General features: G+C 44.0%; 1 protein-coding gene across 2 annotated transcripts in view; it reads left to right on the forward strand.

The window, feature by feature from the left end:
* Positions 1-16,780, forward strand: part of LOC109879074 (hepatocyte growth factor) — a 42,836-nt gene extending 26,056 nt beyond the window's left edge. Inside the window, exons 11-19 of one of the 2 annotated variants that reach the window (XM_031831419.1) lie at positions 251-372; positions 2,568-2,603; positions 2,930-3,044; positions 8,746-8,820; positions 12,148-12,285; positions 12,470-12,576; positions 13,514-13,656; positions 13,807-14,049; positions 14,092-16,780. In XM_031831419.1, the coding sequence (XP_031687279.1) occupies positions 251-372; positions 2,568-2,603; positions 2,930-3,044; positions 8,746-8,820; positions 12,148-12,285; positions 12,470-12,576; positions 13,514-13,656; positions 13,807-14,034 (964 nt within the window). In that variant the 3' untranslated portion in view covers positions 14,035-14,049; positions 14,092-16,780. Of the gene's footprint in view, positions 1-250; positions 373-2,567; positions 2,604-2,929; positions 3,045-8,745; positions 8,821-12,147; positions 12,286-12,469; positions 12,577-13,513; positions 13,657-13,806 lie in introns of both variants that reach the window. The other variant, XM_031831418.1, reaches the window with a different exon arrangement.
* Positions 16,781-19,374: the final 2,594 nt, after the last annotated feature.

Consider the following 19,374-nt stretch of genomic DNA (forward strand, 5'->3'; position numbering starts at 1 on the left):
TTAATATTCCCCGGAGCACTCTTCACAAAACTGCTTTGCTTCCTTGTAAGGCCTCTGCATAGCTGGAACTCTGAGGATTCACTGCCCCAAAAGTAACAGCTGAGTCAAAGTTTCCAACCTGAATGCAGTTATGGCGTCAGACTTTTCCATGTGTATGTGTGCGTGTCTACATACCGTATATGTGTATCTACAGTATGTGTCTCTGTGTGTGTGCTTATGCATGTGTCCTCATATATGTTGTGTTTTCCAGTGGAGAATCCAGTGTGGGTCTGGAGAGGAACCTATGCAGGAATCCAGACCAGGATAAGCACGGTCCCTGGTGTCACACTACAGACCCCTCTATCCCATGGGACTACTGCAAGCTCAAACGCTGTAAGAATACAAAACACTGTCTTCATCCAATCTCTGTCTCATCCCCTATACACTCCTACATCTACCCTACCCTACCCTTCATCCAACCAACATCGACCCTACATCTACCCTCAAACGCTGTAAGAATACAAAACACAGTCTTCATCCAATCTCTGTATCATCCCCAATACACTCCTACATCGACCCTTCATCTACCCTACATCGACCCGACATGTCAAGTAATCAATAATGGAGATGGTTGAGTCAGCCATGCTCGTGTGGTGAGTAACATCGTCTTGTGTTTGCTCCCTGAGCTAGTGCCTAGGCTTTAGCTCAGACAGTTAAAATAGTAATGTCGTGCACAGGAGACCTGAGTTCCGACCAGTAGGTCTCATCAGCGGCCCAATCATCAGATGATGCTTCGTCTTCAGTTACTGAATGTAATTTAAGAAAAGTCCAGTGAAAAGTCTAGCCACACTCATAACTCTGTGTTGTTCAATCAATCTTATGGGACATCAACACAGCAATGATCTTAGTTCCATGAGTGTTACGTACGCCTCTAGGAAGAGGGAACGCAACACCCTGCTACAACTCAACTCTCCGTGGAGTGAAAGAGGTATGGGACTGTAGGTGCGAGTAAGGATGACAAAGGCAGAGATCGGTACCATTTACAGGGAATTTATTCCATCACACGGATATTTTTGGGAAAAGGGGCTGGACGGAACCAAAGCAAAGAAAGTAAATGTCAAAGCCCCCCTCTCCTACCTTATCTGCCTACCCACAACTTCCCTCTCCTACCTTACCTGCCTACCCACAACTTCCCTCTCCTACCTTACCTGCCTACCCACGACTTCCCTAACTAGCACCACCTGGTGCACTAAGCCAAATTACAGGGGGTGGTCCGCCCAGGTCTTACCTAGTGTGCATAGACCGAGTATATACACTACGGGTATATGTATGCCCTCGAGCCTCTTGCCTAAGCACTCTCAAGGTGCCTTCCCCTTCCCCCCTGGGAACAAAAACAATTTCAATAATCAAAACCGCTGCATCCTATTGGCACACACATACCTCAGAATCAGCAGCTACACAATACTTAACCAAACACTGAGCAACAACTAACACAGAATTTACCCATCAGCTCCCCAGCAACAATCAACACATGACATAATCAACACAGGACACAATCAACACAGGTCACAATCAACACAGGACACAATCAACACAGGACACAATCAACACAGGACACAATCAACACAGGACACAATCAACACAGGACACAATCAACACAGGACACAATCAACACAGGACACAATCAACACAGGACACAATCCTCTCCCTCAGCTCTATTCTCTCAGCAATCATCTCTCTTCTGAGCAAAAGAACACGGCCTTATATTGCTTCAGAAGGAGTCTGTATTTGAAGACTGCTGTTTCCTGCCGAGGGGGCGGGGTCAGCTCTCCAATTAGCAATGGGGGCCGACCAATCAGCTGCTTGGGGGAATTTCAGGAAGCCATCCTGAAACACACACATACATACAAATACACAAACCACAACACAGAAACTGGGGAACATAACAATGAGTAATACAGCTATCGCTTTGTTTGTGACGTTTCCGTTGACGTGACTATTGCACATTTGTAACACTACAATGAATTACATAGTCTAACGACTGAAATTTGCTGCAAAGCTTCACTTACTCACATCACTTGTTACAGTTATGTTATGGCTTAGTGCAGTGGTTTCACTTAGCTAGCTGGCACAGAATGGACACGCTCTAACTCTCAACAGATGTCGAATCTCATCCAGACCGCTTTTATTATTTGCAAAGCCATTCACTGATTCAGAGTTTAGTGATGTGTTTTTGTTGTACCCTATATCATCTTGGCGGACTGTAATCAGTTCACATTGATGGGGACCTTTTTCAAGTGGCCTCGCGGTTACATCTCTGTAATGTAAACATGTCGATCCGTGAAGTTTTTGGGAGCTTGACTGGAGGAAATGTATTTGCTGTGGGTTCAATTCAATATAGCCGCCCAACTGCAATGCAGATAGATGCAGAGATAATTTGAGCTAGGACTAAATGGTAGGAATAGTTTTGAAGAGGGGAGTTGAGGTTGCGTACTTTGTATGTTAATGTTGAGTGGGTTCATGTGAAATATGTCATGTCCTGTCTTTGTGAGGTCCGTGTGTTGAATTGTTGAATTGTTTTGTTTCAGGTGATAAGTCTCCGAACATCTCTGCCCACCCAAGAAGTGAGTGTCATATTAATGTAGCATTCTCTTGCTTACAATTCACCTTCTCTCTCTCTCTCGCTCTCTCTCTCTCTCTCTCTCTCTCTCTCTCTCTCTCTCTCTCTCTCTCTCTCTCTCTCTCTCTCTCTCTATTCCTAACTTTCTCTTATAGCTGTACAGTTTATTTATTACCAGGGTTCATGCTTGGCTGGATAACTGATCACTCCCGCTGCCGTTCAATGTAGTTGAACCTGGACCAAGTATACTCTCTTCTTTAGTAATAATAGAAAGTTAAAATATTTCCCCAGAGTCTAACCCAGATGAGTTGTCTTCTCTCTTACCCCAAGGCATCTCTCTCGTGTCTAAGACATCCTGCTTCATCCACAAGACCACCCGGATTGTTGGAGGGGCCCAGGTCCACAAGGCTAAGGATGGTAGCTGGGTTGTCAGCATCCAGAAAGGGTAAGAGCCCTCCTCTACACAGGAACACCACCGCTGAATGCACAGGAACACCCCTACTAAGTTCACAGGAACACCCCTACTAAGTTCACAGGAACACCCCTACTGAATTCACAGGAACACCCCAACTGAATGCACAGGAACACCACTACTGAATGCACAGGAACACCACTATTGAATGCACAGGAACATCACTACTGAATGCACAGGAACATCACTACTGAATGCACAGGAACACCACTACTGAATGCACAGGAACACCACTACGGAATGCGTGACTAACCTGGGTTTGAACCACTCTCTCTTGCGCAGGACAGTGTTAGCCAATAGAGCTAAAAGGCATTAGCTATGGGAGCTAACGTGTCTTAGGTTAGCCAGCTGAGCTGAAGTCTAGGCATTGAGGTCTCAGGCCAAGTGACTCATCACATAAGCATGGTACACCTAGTTTGAGTCTTCTGTCGGTTTGCAAGGCAAACAAGTGCTCCTGCTTTATCATTTTACGCTAAACACTTTCAGCAAAGTGCCATTTTGTTATTGCTCTGAAGATGAAGTCCTTAAAGTGTATTAGTTTTGGCAGCCCTATGTTTGTGCTAGAACACAGCTGTACATTCTTAGAAAATAGGGTTCCAAAAAGGTTCTAAAGCTGTCCCCGTAGGAGCACCCTTTTTGGTCCCAGGTACAACCCCTTTGGGTTCCATGTAGAACCCTCTGTGGAAAGGGTTCTGCATGTAACCCATAAAGATTCTACCCTGAACCAAAAGTGTTCTACCTGGAACCAAAAAGGGTTCTGCTTCTGAAGAACCCTTTTAGGTTTTAGATGGCACCTTTTTTTAAGAGTTTAGTGAACTTTGTTGTATGAAAGACTGAACATGCCCATGTGTTTTACGTGCTGAATCTGCATCCTTCTGTTCAAAGACAAATAGAGGGAAGACATGAATGTAAAAACATTGATGGAAGTTGAAGACTCATGTAACATAGGCATGTTAAACTTGGACACTTGAAAAAAATGAAATGATAACAAAAAATAAACCACAGAGACAAAATGATTGGCTGCTGAGCATATGCATTCTTCCATGTTCAAACTACCCATGTTACCGGATACTTCAACATCAATCAATATAGTTCTGGTACTGTTTTTATTCGCTTTTTGCTCTGGAGCACTTTTCCACCTCTCATTACTTAGAGTCAAACTCTATGTCAGTGGTGACCTTTTTGAGCCGAGATCACTTTCTGAGTCAAAATGCAGGCTGAGATCTACCCCTCAGATTCAGTTTTAAATTTGACTTTAAAAAACAAAACCCTATTCAACGTGAACCTATTAAAAACAGTCCAAGGAATGCCTTGGAGATCGACCAGTCCAGGGGCGAATTGGCCATCTGGCAATTCTGGCAAATGCCACATGGGCTGAACCAGTTTTGGGTCGAAATGGACACATATTATCAAAAATAAAAACAGAAAAAGTGACATGGCCATCGGCCCATGGGCCTGTTAAAAGATTTTTGTGCAATTTCTTTTTTATACAGTGGCCCTTTACCAAGATGGGCCGGCCCGGTTTTCTGATTGGCTGTGCTACAGTCACAAAAACTCACATTCAAAGTCAAATGCGACATCAACAAAGAGACCTGCTCCTCCCCGGGTGAACATTTAGGTGTTTGCCCTAGCACTACCAACTCATCATAAAGCTGACTCATCATAAAGCTGTGATTATTTCAACCAGCTGTGCAAAAACCAAAATGTGTCCCAGGACCGAGTCTGGGAAACCATGAGGTAGACAGCCAAGATCATGGATCATAAAAAACAAAAAGGGTGCTTATGAACGTAGAAAGAACATATTCTACATTGTCACCTTGCTCAAAATGTCCTATTTTGGGGGGGGCGTCTAAAACCAGGATTTGGTCAAACAGTAAAGTGCTTTACATTATCCTCATGATTCCTGTAGTGAAAGTGTCTGCCATGTGCCTGTTTTGCTGTGATGAGCGAGCCATCAGAGGAACAGTTATAGTGGTGAGTTGTATCTCCAGAGACACAGTTATAGTGGTGAGTTGTATCTCCAGACAGAGGAACAGTTATAGTGGTGAGTTGTATCTCCAGACAGAGGAACAGTTATAGAGGTGAGTTGTATCTCCAGACAGAGGAACAGTTATAGTGGTGAGTTGTATCTCCAGACAGAGGAACAGTTATAGTGGTGAGTTGTATCTCCAGACAGAGGAACAGTTATAGTGGTGAGTTGTATCTCCAGACAGAGGAACAGTTATAGGGGTGAGTTGTATCTCCAGACAGAGGAACAGTTATAGTGGTGAGTTGTATCTCCAGACAGAGGAACAGTTATAGTGGTGAGTTGTATCCCCAGACAGGGGAACAGTTATAGTGGTGAGTTGTATCTCCAGACAGAGGAACAGTTATAGTGGTGAGTTTTATCTCCAGAGGAACAGTTATAGTGGTGAGTTGTATCTCCAGAGACACAGTTATAGTGGTGAGTTGTATCTACAGACAGAGGAACAGTTATAGTGGTGAGTTGTATCTCCAGACAGAGGAACAGTTATAGTGGTGAGTTGTATCTCCAGACAGAGGAACAGTTATAGTGGTGAGTTGTATCTCCAGACAGAGGAACAGTATTTCAAGGCCTACCTTCAAACTCAGTGCCTTTTTGCTTGACATAATGGAAAATCAAAAGAAATCAGCAAAGACCTCAGGAAAAAAATTGGAGACCTCCACAAGTCTGGTTCATCCTTGGGAGCAATTTCCAAACGCCTGAATGTACCGTGAAGGATGGGGGTGAAGGAAGGGGGTGAAGGACGGGGGTGACAGCATCATGTTGTGGTGGTGATTTGCTGCAGGAGAGACTGGTGCACTTCACAAAATAGAAAATTATGTGGATATATTCCCAAAGATTGGAAAGCTGCCGCGCTCATCCCCCTCTTCAACGGGGGTAACACTCTAGACCCAAACTGCTACAGACCTATATCTATCCTATCCTGTCTTTCTAAGGTCTTCGAAAGCCAAGTTAACAAACAGAGCTGGTCATGGGTGCACCTCAGCCATGCTCAAGGTCCTAAACGACATCATAACCGTCATCGATAAGAGACATTACTGTGCAGCCGTATTCATCGACCTGGCCAAGGCTTTCGACTCTGTCAATCACCACATTCTTATTGGCAGACTCGACGGCCTTGGTTTCTCAAATGATTGCCTCGCCTGGTTTACCAGCTACTACTCTGATAGAGTTCAGTGTGTCAAATTGGAGGGGCTGTTGTCCGGACCTCTGGCAGTCTCTATGGCGGTGCCACAGGGTTCAATCTTCGGGCCGACTCTCTTCTCTGTATACATCAATGATGTTGCTCTTGCTGCTGGTGATTCTCTGGTACACCTCTAAAAATGACACCATTCTGTATACTTCTGGCCCCTTTTTGGACACTGTGTTAACTAACCTCCAGACGAGCTTCAATGCCATTCAACTCTCCTTCCGTGGCCTCCAACTGCTCTTAAACGCAAGTAAAACTAAATGCATGCTATTCAACCGATCACTGCCCGCACCTGCTCGCTCGTCCAGCATCACTACTCTGGACGGCTCTGACTTAGAATAGGTGGACAACTACAAATACCTAGGTGTCTAGGTAGACTGACTCTCCTTCCAGACTCACACTAAGCATCTTCAATCCAAAATTAAATCTAGAATTGGCTTCCTATATCGCAACAAAGCATCCTTCACTCATGCTGCCAAACATACCCTACCGATCCTCGACTTCGGTGATGTCATCTATAAAATAGCCTCCAACACTCTACTCAACAAACTGGATGCAGTCTATCACGCGCTCCAGCAGGTATATCTCACTGGTCACCCCCAAATCCAATTCCTCCTTTGGTCATCTTTCCTTCCAGTTCTCTGCTGCCAATGACTGGAACAAACTGCAAAAATCTCTGAAGCTAGAGACTCATATCTCCCTCACTAGCTTTAAGCACCAGCTGTCAGAGCAGCTCACAGATCACTGCACCTGTACATAGCCCATTTGTAATCAGCCCATCTATCTACCTACATCATCCCCATACAGTATTTATTTATTTATCTTGCTCCTTTGCACCCCAGTATGTATCTCTACTTGCACATTCATCTTCTGCACATCTACCATTCCAGTGTTTAATTGCTATATTGTAATTACTTTGCCACCATGGCCTATTTATTGCCTTAACTCCCTTATCTTACCTCATTTGCACTCACTGTATATAGACTTTTTGTTTTCTTTTGTGCTACTGTATTATTGACTATGTTTTGTTTATTCCTGTGTTGTTGTATGTGTCGAATTGCTATGCTTTATCTTGGCCAGTTCGCAGTTGCAAATGAGAATTTGTTCTCAACTAACCTACCTGGTTTAAATAAAGGTTAAATAAAAATGTACAACATCTTAAGACATCAGTCAGGAAGTTAAAGCTTGGTCGCAAATGGGTCTTCCAAATGAACAATGACCCCAAGCATACTTCCAAAGTTGTTGCAAAATGCCTTAAGGACAACAAAGTCAAGGTATTGGAGTGGCCATCACAAAGCCCTGACCTCAATCCTATACATTTGTGGGCAGAACTGAAAAAGCGTGTGCGAGCAAGGAGGCCTACAAACCTGACTCAGTTACACCAGCTCTGTCAGAAGGAATGGGCCAAAATTCACCCAACTTATTGTGGAAAGCTTGTGGAAGGCTACCTGAAACATTTGACCCAAATTAAACAATGTAAAGACAATGCTACCAAATACTAATTGAGTGTATGTAAACTTCTGACGCACTGGGAATGTGATGAAAGCTGAAAAAAATCATTCTCTCTACTATTATTCTGACATTTCACATTCTTAAAATAAAGTGGTGATCCTAACTGACCTAAGACAGGGAATTTTTACTAGGATAAAATGTCAGGAATTGTGAAAACTGAGTTTAAATGTATTTGGCTGAGGTGTATGTAAACTTCTGACTTCAACTGTATGTGTCAGCACTACTGCCTGTGTCTAAGTAGGGTGTGTTGGGTCAGGGTTAGAGGGTATGGTGTGTTTCTGCATTGCTGGTGGCCTGCCGGGGAGGGGCTGAGTCTGTGGCATGCGCTGTGATGTGGGCTGGTGTAGATAAAATACCAGAGACTAATTCTTGTTCCTGTCCGGCCCTGGACCTGTCGATCACAATCAACCTTTTGGTGATCTCTGCTCTGTATTTATACCAACTTTTCTATTGGTACCATGCAGGATAACGATCCATCTACTCCTCACAAGTTTAATCCCAAATGGCAGCCTATTTGCAATACTTTTGACTAGAGTCCTATTGGCCCTAATCAAAGGTAGTGCACTAAATAGGGAATGGGGTGCTGTTTGAGACAGATCCATACACATTATGAAAGAATGTCCAGATGTTGAGGAGGACCTCAAGGTTTGACTGTATGACTTGACATGGATGGAAGAGGGCGGCAGACAGCCTAGCAGTTAGAGCGTTGGGCCGGTAACCGAAAGGTCAAGGTGGAAAATCTGTCTGTGTCGTTAAGCAAGGCACCTAACCCTAATTTCTCTTGGGTGCTTTACTCCTTTGACTGACCCTGTAAAACAACACATTTCACTGCACCTGTGTGACTATAAAACATGTATTTTCTGTATTTTTTATTAAGAGTTGGATACAGTACAAACAGCGTCTATAGAGCATGGGACTAAGCTCATCATGATGTCCTGTTCCCTACCCAGGAACACTCACTGGTGCGGGGGCTCGCTGATCCGAGAGGAATGGGTGCTGACGGATCAACAGTGCTTCTCCTCCTGGTAATCTCTCCATCCATCTTTTTCTCACTTTATTTTTTCCCTCATTCAAAGCAGAGGTGAGAGACAGTAGGAGGCATAGGGAGAAGAAGAGAGAGAGGAGAGAGGTTGAATGGAAACAGAGTTAAAACAAAGACCTGGGGAGTCTGTATAATATGTTCTCTCTGCTTCTCTATCAGTTCTTTATTCTTCCTCTTCCTCCAACTCTGTCTCCGTCTTTCGCTCTCCCTACTACTCTCTCCATCCCTCTGTCTGTCTATCTCTATCTCCATCCCTCCCTCCCTCTTCCATCTACCTCCTTCTCTCTCTCCCTCTCTCCCTCTTCCCTTCCTCTCTTTTCCCCCAATCCAATTCTAAGTGAAGATGCAGCCTGCCCATATCCTGTTTATGATAAAGCTAGTGACAGACCCTCTGCCCCAGCAGAGCTGAGATATGGCCCAGGATGCTCCAGCCTCTACAGATCTGTTTAACGTCTGCGCCCGGACCGTGTCACTGTGTCCAGATCTGCAATAGCAGTTTGAATGAAAAGCTCCTTGATCCATGTAGTGTATTAATGGATGTATGGGCTTTAGATTATGTTTTTGCGTTTCACCCATTTTTTCAATAGGTTTTTGTTACTTTTTGCCGTTGTCTCAATCATAGTACACCAGAAATATGAGGTTGGGTCAGGATTTTTTTCTTCATACAGTAGTCAGAATGTTTTTGAGCCCGAGTTATAGGCCATAACAAAGAATTGGCAAGTAATATTAATAATTGCAAAAACAAACATGTGATTTGTATAGTGCTTTTCTAGAACCTAAAGACACTTTACAAAGGAACAGTGTCTGTGGTAAGTAATATTACGGTCAGGAAAACTCCTGTGCCTTGTGATGACACACTGTTATAAGAGGGTCATTAAGAAGGAGCGTTTATTCAGTGAACTTACAATCACTTCATAGTCGTTTGAGAGACATTTTGGCCACAAATCAAACCAGGCCTCATCCACAGATAATGAAAAGGCTTAAGTGCAGGAATCCAACTTTAAGATGAGTCTGTCAATCAGATAAGACCTGAACTGTTTCCTCCCCATCTAGACTGTGTTAAGCTCCTAATGCATTCTTATCATTCATGCTTGGTATTCTAGTGAGTGGTTTAGTTGTACTCCTAGTGAGTGGTTTAGTTGTACTCCTAGTGAGTGGTTTAGCTGTACTCCTAGTGAGTGGTTTAGCTGTATTCCTAGTGAGTGGTTTAGTTGTACTCCTAGTGAGTGGTTTAGTTGTTGTACTCCTAGTGAGTGGTTTAGCTGTACTCCTAGTGAGTGGTTTAGCTGTACTCCTAGTGAGTGGTTTAGTTGTACTCCTAGTGAGGGGTTTAGCTGTACTCCTAGTGAGTGGTTTCGTTGTACTCCTAGTGAGTGGTTTAGTTGTACTCCTAGTGAGTGGTTTAGCTGTACTCCTAGTGAGTGGTTTAGCTGTACTCCTAGTGAGTGGTTTAGCTGTACTCCTAGTGAGTGGTTTCGTTGTACTCCTAGTGAGTGGTTTAGCTGTACTCCTAGTGAGTGGTTTAGTTGTACTCCTAGTGAGTGGTTTAGCTGTACTCCTAGTGAGTGGTTTAGCTGTACTCCTAGTGAGTGGTTTAGCTGTACTCCTAGTGAGTGGTTTCGTTGTACTCCTAGTGAGTGGTTTAGCTGTACTCCTAGTGAGTGGTTTAGGTGTACTCCTAGTGAGTGGTTTAGTTGTACTCCTAGTGAGTGGTTTAGCTGTACTCCTAGTGAGTGGTTTAGCTGTATTCCTAGTGAGTGGTTTAGTTGTACTCCTAGTGAGTGGTTTAGTTGTTGTACTCCTAGTGAGTGGTTTAGCTGTACTCCTAGTGAGTGGTTTAGCTGTACTCCTAGTGAGTGGTTTAGTTGTACTCCTAGTGAGTGGTTTAGCTGTACTCCTAGTGAGTGGTTTAGCTGTACTCCTAGTGAGTGGTTTAGCTGTACTCCTAGTGAGTGGTTTAGCTGTACTCCTAGTGAGTGGTTTAGCTGTACTCCTAGTGAGTGGTTTAGCTGTACTCCTAGTGAGTGGTTTAGCTGTACTCCTAGTGAGTGGTTTAGCTGTACTCCTAGTGAGTGGTTTAGTTGTACTCCTAGTGAGTGGTTTAGCTGTACTCCTAGTGAGTGGTTTCGTTGTACTCCTAGTGAGTGGTTTAATTGTACTCCTAGTGAGTGGTTTAGCTGTACTCCTAGTGAGTGGTTTAGTTGTACTCCTAGTGAGGGGTTTAGCTGTACTCCTAGTGAGTGGTTTCGTTGTACTCCTAGTGAGTGGTTTAGTTGTACTCCTAGTGAGTGGTTTAGCTGTACTCCTAGTGAGTGGTTTAGCTGTACTCCTAGTGAGTGGTTTAGCTGTACTCCTAGTGAGTGGTTTCGTTGTACTCCTAGTGAGTGGTTTAGCTGTACTCCTAGTGAGTGGTTTAGTTGTACTCCTAGTGAGTGGTTTAGCTGTACTCCTAGTGAGTGGTTTAGCTGTACTCCTAGTGAGTGGTTTAGCTGTACTCCTAGTGAGTGGTTTCGTTGTACTCCTAGTGAGTGGTTTAGCTGTACTCCTAGTGAGTGGTTTAGTTGTACTCCTAGTGAGTGGTTTCGTTGTACTCCTAGTGAGTGGTTTAGCTGTACTCCTAGTGAGTGGTTTAGCTGTACTCCTAGTGAGTGGTTTCGTTGTACTCCTAGTGAGTGGTTTAGTTGTACTCCTAGTGAGTGGTTTAGGTGTACTCCTAGTGAGTGGTTTAGTTGTACTCCTAGTGAGTGGTTTAGTTGTACTCCTAGTGAGTGGTTTAGCTGTACTCCTAGTGAGTGGTTTAGCTGTACTCCTAGTGAGGGGTTTAGCTGTACTCCTAGTGAGTGGTTTAGCTGTACTCCTAGTGAGTGGTTTAGCTGTACTCCTCATGCCAACATTACAGAACCTTGCTTCCATCAAGACTGTGGCCATTGGCATCAGCATTAGTTCAGTAGCTTGTTGCTGACTATGCAATGTGCTGTGTGTGGGTCGTTGAACACAGTTAGTTGAGGAGCCAGATTGAGTGAGTTTGTAGAGTGCATGCTGAGGCGTTCTATAGTCTAGTGTGAGTTTAGTGATGCTGGTAGCTGTGGTTAGTATGTGGCCAATGATACGTGTTCATACAGAGAATAGAGTAGAATACTGCAGTACTGTATTGTATTACATTATATTATGTATTATAGTGTTTATACAAGCTGTGGCCAATGTTTTCTTCAGCGTATACCTCTTATACTATGTTCAGTTTATACTGACTGGTCAATGTGTGGTCAACCCTATTTGGAATGTGCCTGACAGTAGTCTCTGTGGTCCTCAGTGTTCCAGACCTGAGTGAGTACAGTGTACAGGTGGGCCTCCTTCACCTCAACTCGTCCTTGGACCACCCCAGGCTCCGCATCGCACACGTGGTCTGTGGCCCGGAGGGATCCAACCTGGCCCTGCTCAAACTGGCCAAGTAAGAATAGCATTCATTCATTCAGTGGGACAGTCAGTCAGCCATTTTACTTACCTGGTAAAATAAATGTTAAAAATATACTCAATCAATCAATCAATCCATCCATTAATTCCTTCTCAATCATGCATTGTAGGCACAGCAACCATTTATTTATTCATTCATGTGTTTATGTGTCCATGCCTAGGCCTGCCCCTCTCTCTGAGCATGCCTTCACCATCCAGCTCCCAGTAGCAGGCTGTGGGGTCACAGACGGAACCAACTGTCTCATGTACGGCTGGGGAGAGACCAAAGGTACTGCCCTACATGACTGTTCCTGTGTTATGTCTTATCCCTGTGTGGTGTCTTATCCCTGTGTGGTGTCTTATTATCTTTTATACACTCAATGGCCAGTTTATTAGGTACACCACCCCATTCACCAAAATGCTTTGCTCCTCCAGACAGTGGCCGTGGCTTGCTATATAAAGTTAATATTTGACTGAACGTTAGAATGGGCAAAACGAGTGACCAAAGCGACTTTGAGCATGGTATGATTGTTGGTGCCAGGTCTGCCAAGTCCAGTATCTCAGAAACAGCTGGCCTCCTGGGCTTTTAACCCACAACAGTGTCTAGGGTTTACTGAGAATGGTGCAAAAAACAAGAAGAAACGTCTCCAGTGAGCACGCGATCACCAACACTGGTGAATAAGGAGTGGAAAAACATCATCTGGTCAGATGAATCCTGGTTCCTGTTGCATCATGCTGATGGCAGAGTCAGGTTTTGGCGTAAGCAGCATGAGTCCATGGCCCCATCCTGCCTGGTGTCAACGGTACAGGCGGGTGGTGGTGTAATGGTGTGGAGACTGTTTTCCTGGCACACTTTAGGTCCCTTGATACCAATTGAGCAATGTTTCCAATTCCCCAAAGAATTTAGGCAGTTCTGGAGGCAAAAGGGTTCTGACCTGGTACTAGATGGGTGTACCTAGTAAACTGGCCACTAAGTGTATTCTGTATGACCTCTGTTTCATGCTATGCTGTGGTGAAGAGATTGGGGGGTATTGGATCAAGAGATCCTTGATATTTGGAAAAGAGACCTTAGGAAATCATGTGTTGAATGTGTGAGTAAAGTCCCCCACAATGACACCATATAGACAAACATGTTGTCTAGGGTTATAGGTTTGGAACATGGTGAAATGGTGTTTGGACAGTAGACTGACTGTTTCCTGCTTTATTTCCGGCTACTTCCTGTTCAGGGACAGGATATGAGGGGGCACTGAAAGCTGTGAGTCTGCCCATGGTCAGTAACGACTGGTGTTCTGAGCTCCACAACAAAACCCTGCCTGTCACCGACAGCAAAGTGTGTGCCGGGGGCAGGAAAGACCAGGGAGTGTGTGAGGTGAGCATTACTCTAAATTATCTGAAACATGCATTGACTCGACATTGTGTGACTCAGTTATTACTTCAAGCTATTAGTATATCTACCATAATGCCTTTTGATCGGCTGCATGAGCACCACGCTAACCTGCTATTGGTTTGTCCCTCACAGAGAGACTACGGTGGCCCATTGGTGTGTCAGGAGCGAGAGAGCAAAGTCATTGTGGGCGTGAGCATCCACGGCCGGGGCTGTGCCCTGGCCCGGCGGCCCGCCATCTTCGTCAATGTGGCCTACTACTCGGGGTGGATCCACAAAGTCTTCATACACTACTCCAGGTTGGAGGAAAAACTACTGGAAGAAGCACAGACCAAACCGCTCCATTCAGAACTGTACCACTAGCCTGCAAGAGGAGGGGTGGAGCATTCAGGACTGTACCACTAGCCTGCAAGAGGAGGGGTGGAGCATTCAGGACTGTACCACTAGCCTGCAAGAGGAGGGGTGGAGCATTCAGGACTGTACCACTAGCCTGCAAGAGGAGGGGTGGAGCATTCAGGACTGACCACAGCACTGTAAGAGGAGGGGTGGAATATTTAGGACTGTACCACAAGCCGGGAGGATGGAGAATGATCTCTCCAACGGAGGATGCCTAACTAACAAGACGGTTGGGAGATGTAAGAATGAGGAAACTGACTTTATGGAAAGTAGCCATGTTGGGGCTTCGTGGCTGGACGTCGCTTCAGTTTTGGGAGGGGAAAAACACCATGAATGGAAGAGATATTTTGGGATGTTCAGAGGCTGGGAATACAATGACATGTTCAGAGAGGCTGAAAAGGATATGAAGAATTCTTATAATATGCAAATTGATTAATGCAGGACCAGGTTGTTACGCCTTGATCACACTGATAGCGTCATTGCGCAAAGTAGTACCTAGCATCATTTGGATTGTGTGCAACAAAAGTTCAACATTCACCTTCTGCTACCATTTCTGTCAAGCTGTCTATGCATACAATGTGATGCATACGTTTGATAAATCCAAGGTATGCACCACAAAGAACACACTGCAACTGCCTCTGCAACGCAATGCAGCAAGGCAAACGCAGCATTCCATTGGAAATGAATGTATTTCTGGTGTACTAAAATGCATTGACGCTGTCTTTGTGATTGAGGCATTAGCTTTAATAACATTTCTAAACAATAGTTTCTAGGACATGGAAAGATTATTTTTTGGGGTGAAATATATGAATACTCTTAAGCCATAAAGAGGGGTGAATTGATTCGTTCTCTCACTCCGCCCACAAGACAATAGGAATGGTATGGATGACTCAGTATTGTCTCCTGGAAAATACTTGAATTTGATCAGAACCAAAACCAGAGCCATGCGAGGAGAGATCCAGACAGGACTTGGTACGGTCCGTGGCTACTGGGTCACGTTGAGGGCACATGATGTAATGGCTCGAAGTTCAGTCATTCAGAAGTTACCACTTGATGAATGGTGAGAGTTAAAACCTGTCTAGAAACAACCTCTAGCTCATAGCCGTAAGCTCATAGCCCTACTCCCTAGGTGCTGGTGTAGAGCAGTGTATACCAACTCCAGTCCTCCAGTACCCCCAACACCCCAACTCCAGTCCTCCAGTGCCCCCAACAGCACACATTTCTGTTGTGGCCCCGGACAAGCACACCTGATTAAATTTTTCATCTAATCGTCAAGCCCACCTCGAGTTGAATCAGGATTGTCCAGGGTTACAACAAAAATGTGTGCTGTTGGGGATACTTGAGGACTGGAGTTGGTATACACTGCTCTACACCAGTACCTGGAGAGTAGGGCTATTAGCTTGCGGCTATGAGCAAAAGGTTGTTTCTAGACAGGTCCTAACTCTCACCATTCACCAAGTGGTTGTTTTTGGAAAGACTGTTCAGTAACTATTACCTAACTAATGCTAATGCTAACGGTTACTTAGCCAAACGTTAGCAGTTAGCCTACATGGCTAACATGTCTCCAGTTTTTGAGGGAACTCTACACTAGCCCCTGGTGGGTTGCGTGTGCGTTATGTGGTCAGAGTACACATTTAGATGTTTCTTATTGAGTGTATTTCTGGCACTCTGTGTTATTTAATAGGTCTTATAGATCTGGGCCTTTCCTTGGCTCACTCACACCAGATGTCAGTGGAGTTGCTTCCTCTCTACACTGTGTTTTCTATTTAAATGGATTAGAACGTAGTGTGCAGTCTATTTATTTATTTGTATACATCTGGCCCTCGTGAGAGGGCGCCAGCGATTGACGTTGACAAAGCGACACGTCTCGCTAATAGAAGAGGTGAAGATTATGGCGGCTTTTTATTTGATACATGTTCTAAACTCAGTGTGTCAATCATTATTATTGGAGGTACACTGAATGGCCATACGGATTACATGAAACGTATGGGTTGTGTTCCAAAACATACCACATGAAACATATGGGTTGTGTTCCAAAACATACCACATGAAACGTATGGGTTGTGTTCCAAAACATACCACCTGAAACGTATTGGTTGTGTTCCAAAACATACCACATGAAACTTATGGGTTGTGTTCCAAAACATACCACATGAAACGTATGGGTTGTGTTCCAAAACATACCACCTGAAACGTATGGGTTGTGTTCCAAAACATACCACATGAAATGTATGGGTTGTGTTCCAAAACATACCACTTTGTCAGGCATTTGTCTTTTAACAATACTGACATGCAGTAAGTGTAATGACATAGGGGAATGTAATAATAGCTTTTTTTCAGTGCTGAAAACCAGTCATGACATTTTTATAATCACAGAAAGCAGATGTGTCTGTATGACTAATGATCTCTTCAAACTGGGCCCCTAAGAAGACTTAGAATTTCACCCAATTTCTATATCCTAAAATATTCAGTGTGTTAGTTTAACCTATGTCACAGTATTTGACCTGTTCAGTGCCTTTTTAGGTGGACAGGAATCAACAGTGTACAAAAGAATTGGCGCAGAGATCTGTGAGTGTATTTTACTGTTATGTAAATAGGATGTAAAGTAGTGTGTGTGTAAAAAAAACTATTTTCCACTTCCAATGTCTTATTTACATCGTTTATTTACTATATATGGTCACTCTGTTCATAAACTTGTATACTGTAAACTCTATAACAGCTGCTATTTTTAAAGGGTCGGGTTGGGTCTTTATATTATATACTATATGATTTTGTTATATTCACGTTTTAATATTACATTTACAGTGTAAATTACAGCTTGTTTCACTCTTTTCATCTGTCTGTCTGTCTGTCTGTCTGTCTGTCTGTCTGTCTGTCTGTCTGTCTGTCTGTCTGTCTGTCTGTCTGTCTGTCTGTCTGTCTGTCTGTCTGTCTGTCTGTCTGTCTGTCTGTCTGTCTGTCTGTCTGTCTGTCTGTCTGTCTGTCTGTCTGTCTGTCTGTCTGTCTGTCTGTCTGTCTGTCTGTCTGTCTGTCTGTCTGTCTGTCTGTCTGTCTGTCTGTCTGTCTGTCTGTCTGTCTGTCTGTCTGTCTGTCTGTCTGTCTGTCTGTCTGTCTGTCTGTCTGTCTGTCTGTCTGTCTGTCTGTCTGTCTGTCTGTCTGTCTGTCTGTCTGTCTGTCTGTCTGTCTGTCTGTCTGTCTGTCTGTCTGTCTGTCTGTCTGTCTGTCTGTCTGTCACTCTCCTAAAGTAAACCTTCAGACAAAGATTCTTGCAGCAATACAGTTTTCTGCAACGCATACCGTCTCAACACAATTCAAGATATTCTCGGTCAAGTTCTTACTCTGGGTATTATTTTCCCACTTGCCATGTCAATCATATCAATAAGACCTCAGTCTATGGGTTTTGGATGGCCACCGTCCACCATGACCCAGTTCCTGACCAGAGGATGAGCGGCAACGCTTGGTTAACGCTTACATAACGTTTGGGCAGCGCTAGAGATGTTCAGTTCACGCTTAGACAGCAATTGGGCAACACTAGACACCGTGGCATGCTTCTTCCGTCATGTGGGGTTCTCATTTGATACATGAGCCCTCGGTGTTGAGGAGAAAATGGCCGACCTGTCAGCGCTGACCTCAGCCTCATCCGCGGTGGCTTGTCACGAACCAACCCCAAGGCTTTGTGCCTCATCGTAACGGGATGTGAAATAGCTTTTTCCCCCGCTTTTGCCGGACTAACAGCCCAACAGTCAATAGGTCACGTCTGGTGCGTCTGGAAAATAAATCCACTTAAAATATTTTTCTGTTGGGTAAATTCACAGTGGTGTAAAGTACATTAAATTACTACTTAAGTCGTTTTTGGGGGTATCTTTACTTAATTTTTTTGACAACTTTTACTTCACTACATTCTAAAGAAAATAATGTACGTTTTACGTCATACATTTTCAGATTACAGTATGAATGACACCCAAAAGTACTTGTTACATTTTGAATGCTTAGCAGGACAGGACACTGGCTATCTGTAAATAAATAAAAAATACAAGAGAATGGGTTGCTTAATATAAATCATTTATACTTTTACTTCTTATACTTAAGTATATTTGAGCAATTACGTTTACTTTTGATACTTAAGCATATTTAAAACCAAATAATTTTAGACTTTTACTCAAGTAGCATTTTACTGCGTGTCTTTCACTTTTACTTGAGTCATTTTCTATTAAGGTATCGTTACTTTGACAATTGGGTACTTTTTCCACTACTGGAAAAAATATATATAAGAATCTTAATGGGAAAGCATTCGAAAAGGAATTTGTGAACCTTGTGCTGGATTATTCCCAAAAGCAAGAGCAACATTGTAAACACAATGGGATCCTCTTGCAATAACCTTAATCAAGCAATCAACCATGATGATTTATAGCATTTAAAAGCTTGTTGCAGTGACCTCAAAAATATGTAAGTAGTGCTATGGAGTTTATGCTCAGACCCTGTGTTGTGTTTATGTGTTGATCCTGCTCAGTCACCGTGCTGAAGTATGTCTGTTCCCTTCCAAAGCCTACAAGAGAAGGCCATCTTAAAAACTGAACTTGGATCGCTCTCTGAGCTAATGGTTCTATCTCAACTCATCTTTCTGCCATTCCTCAGGCATCTCCTCGCCTGCTCAACCTCAATACATTTTCAGAGAGTGTGTGGGTAATCGAGGAAAGATTCATTCAAAAACAGCCACTGGAAAACCTCACAGAACTACAACGGTCTCTTGGCTTTGAGTGTTTTTGGGCAACTCTTTTGGTTCACGTTTCCAGTGGAGGGGATGCAGTACAGCAGAGATGCCCAATCTTCCTCCTGTAGAACTACCCTCCTTCAGACTCTCGCTCCAATGATAATTTAACTCACCTGACTCTACCAATTAGCTCACTAGGACCTTGATTAGCAGAATCACTGTTGTAACAACTTAGTCGGAGCAACAGACATTCAAACCGTAATCTGGGCCCCAGGGTATACCATAGTCTTGGCCCCCAGGGATACCGTAGTCTGGGCCCCAGTCTACACAATAGACTTGGTACCCAGGGATACCTTAGTCTGGCCCCCAGGGATACCGTAGTCTGGGCCCCCAGGGATACCGTAGTCTGGGCCCCCAGGGATACCGTAGTCTGGGCCCCCAGGGATACCGTAGTCTGGGTCTCAGGGTATGACTCTTTCTTGTGGCGATACTGAGCACTGACAGAAAAGAGATACTCCACTGTCAGCATTCTTCTTTCTCTCAGAGAGATTGTGTGTGTTTGAGATGGATTGCATTGCAGAATCACTGATCTACCA

Source organism: Oncorhynchus kisutch, linkage group LG9, assembly GCF_002021735.2.
Source record: "Oncorhynchus kisutch isolate 150728-3 linkage group LG9, Okis_V2, whole genome shotgun sequence".
Lineage (NCBI taxonomy): Eukaryota > Metazoa > Chordata > Actinopteri > Salmoniformes > Salmonidae > Oncorhynchus > Oncorhynchus kisutch.